This window comes from Microtus ochrogaster, unplaced genomic scaffold (genome assembly GCF_000317375.1).
Source record: "Microtus ochrogaster isolate Prairie Vole_2 unplaced genomic scaffold, MicOch1.0 UNK48, whole genome shotgun sequence".
Lineage (NCBI taxonomy): Eukaryota > Metazoa > Chordata > Mammalia > Rodentia > Cricetidae > Microtus > Microtus ochrogaster.
The window spans coordinates 2769955-2772299 of NW_004949146.1; the positions used below are offsets into that span (position 1 = coordinate 2769955).

Below are 2345 nucleotides of genomic sequence, written 5' to 3' on the forward strand. Positions count from 1 at the left end.
AGTGTGAAGGGTGTCCAGCCACACAATCCATGCTATGCTGAGTGTGAAGGGTGTCCAGCCACACAATCCATGCTATGCTGAGTGTGAAGGGTGTCTAACCTCACAATCCAAGCTACACTGAGTGTGAAAGGCGTCTAACATCATAATCCACGCTACAATAAGTATGAAGACCGTCTAACCTCACAACCCATACTACACAGCTAGCTACTCTACAGACTTCATGTACATCGGTGAAGCTAAAAATCAAAGTACCCAAAACTTAAGAAATTGTGAGGATTTTCCTGTTCAAAAAATTGAACTGACATCATTTATCAAAATACCTAACATGGGGCTGGAGAGATGGCTCAGAGGTTAAGAGCACTGACTGCTCTTCCAGAGGTCCTGAGTTCAATTCCTAGCAACCACATGGTAGCTTACAGCCATCTATAATGAGACCCAGTGCCCCCTTTTGGCTTGCAGGCACACGTGGAAGGAATGCTGTACACATAATATAATAAATAAATATTTAAAAAAAAAATACCTAACATGACAAAGTTTCTTGTTTCAACCAGAATTTTAACATCTTGCTTTTACACTGACCGTATCCAAAGCTATTTAGCAATTATATTGTTGACTAATGAGAAAATGAGTTTAAATATTTAATTTACTTATACACAAACAAAACCCAACTAAATGGGATCCTTGGAGAAAACAAATGCATTGTAGTGAGCATTCCAAAAAATGTTTAGCTACTTCTGCTGAGGGGACAAACTATTCTTACCAGACTGTTTCCAGGTAGGCCCTGGACTCATCCAGCTCAACTTACCCACTAAGGTAAAATTGCTCTCCAAAAGTTCTCTATGAGAGTTAAACCAGGCCTGAGCAAGCCGGCTGTTCTTATTCTTCCCAATGATGTAGTTCATGATATAGGCAAGCAGACCAGTCACCATCAGAATCTCTAGATAATAACTCTCCCAGTTGTTCTGGAGGTGTGCAGGGACCTTAGGAAGGAAAAAGTCCCATTTAATGTTTTCTGAGACTGAACATGGAGACTAAGTAATGAATTAAAAAAAAAAAAAGAAAAAAAAACCAAAACAAGAAAGCTTATACACAGAAGTGGATACTTTAAATTACTGTCACTGGAAAATAGTTACACATTAGAGGCTAGAGAGAAGATTCAATGGTTAGGAGCACTGGTCACTTTTGCAGATGACACAGGTTCAGTTCCTAGCACCCATATGATAGCTTGGGGACCTGATGCTATTTCTGGCCTCTAAGGGCAACAGACATGCACAAGATGCACTTAACAGTCATGCAGACAAACAATAAAGAAGTTACACTTCAAAAAATATGTCCATTTTGATCTTCTAGGTCAGCCTTTTATTTATTGTGTTTTTTGGTCTTGTTTTTTTCCGGATAGGGTTCTGTAGCCCTAGCTGTCCTGAAACTTGATTTGTACAACAGAGAACTCAGAGATCTGTCTGCCTGTGCCTCTAGAATGCTGGGACCAAAGTCATGTGCTGCCACCACCACCTGGCTCTGGGTCAGGGTCACTTTCCAGAGTATGCCCAATGCCGTCCACTTATGTTACTTGAATTAAGTAAAAGTAGGAGGGCTAGACTACAACACAGGAGTGCTTCATTGCAATGGATGCTCAAAGAATTCATGTTAAGCTCTTTAATTAGATTACACTACTATTCCAACCACCATAAGTCAGGGACTACAGTTATGGTATTGATGATTTACTGCTCAGTTTGGAATTTAAAATCTTATATACTTACATCAACGATTGTTATTGGGTCTTTATTTTTGCTAGAAGAGGTATCTGGTTTGTCTTCATAACCCTCAAATTCTTCATCATCATATGGCTCACTTTCAGTATCTCCCTCCTATAAAAACAAAACACAATCATGTCTACAAATGGCGCTGGCAGTTGTGTCTCACTCTGTGGGTAACATTTGTAGAGGAAAAAATAACTAGTAAGCAACAAATACAGATCACAGAGCTGTAAAATGCTTTTTGCAAAATATCAAACTTTGAGGTGTAAGTAAGTTCCAGAAAACTAACATATGTGGTAATGACATTTAATAATACATTTCATATGTAAAGTTTGATAAGAGAGCTGGGTTCAGTGGCAAGTGGATTTAATCCCAGCACTTGGGAAGCAGGTAGATCTCTGTTGGTCTATATAGCAAATTCCAGGACAGCCAGGGCTATCTAGTGAGATACTGCTTCAAAACAAACAAACAAAAAACAGACAGAAAAGTTGTTTTTTTTTTTTTTTTTTTTTTTTTGGTTTTTTGAGACAGGGTTTCTCTGTAGCTTTGGAGCCTGTCCTGGAACTCCCTTTGTAGACCAGGCTGGCC

The 2345-nt window shown here is 39.1% G+C and overlaps 1 protein-coding gene across 1 annotated transcript in view; it reads right to left on the bottom strand.

The window, feature by feature from the left end:
• Ccdc47 (coiled-coil domain containing 47) overlaps positions 1 to 2345 on the bottom strand; it is a 23146-nt gene that overhangs the window by 15926 nt on the left and 4875 nt on the right. The window contains exons 3-4 of the mRNA XM_005369433.2: positions 1761 to 1868; positions 806 to 980 (exon numbers count right to left, since the gene is read on the bottom strand). Of these exons, the coding sequence (XP_005369490.1) occupies positions 806 to 980; positions 1761 to 1868 (283 nt within the window). The remainder of the gene's footprint in view (positions 1 to 805; positions 981 to 1760; positions 1869 to 2345) is intronic.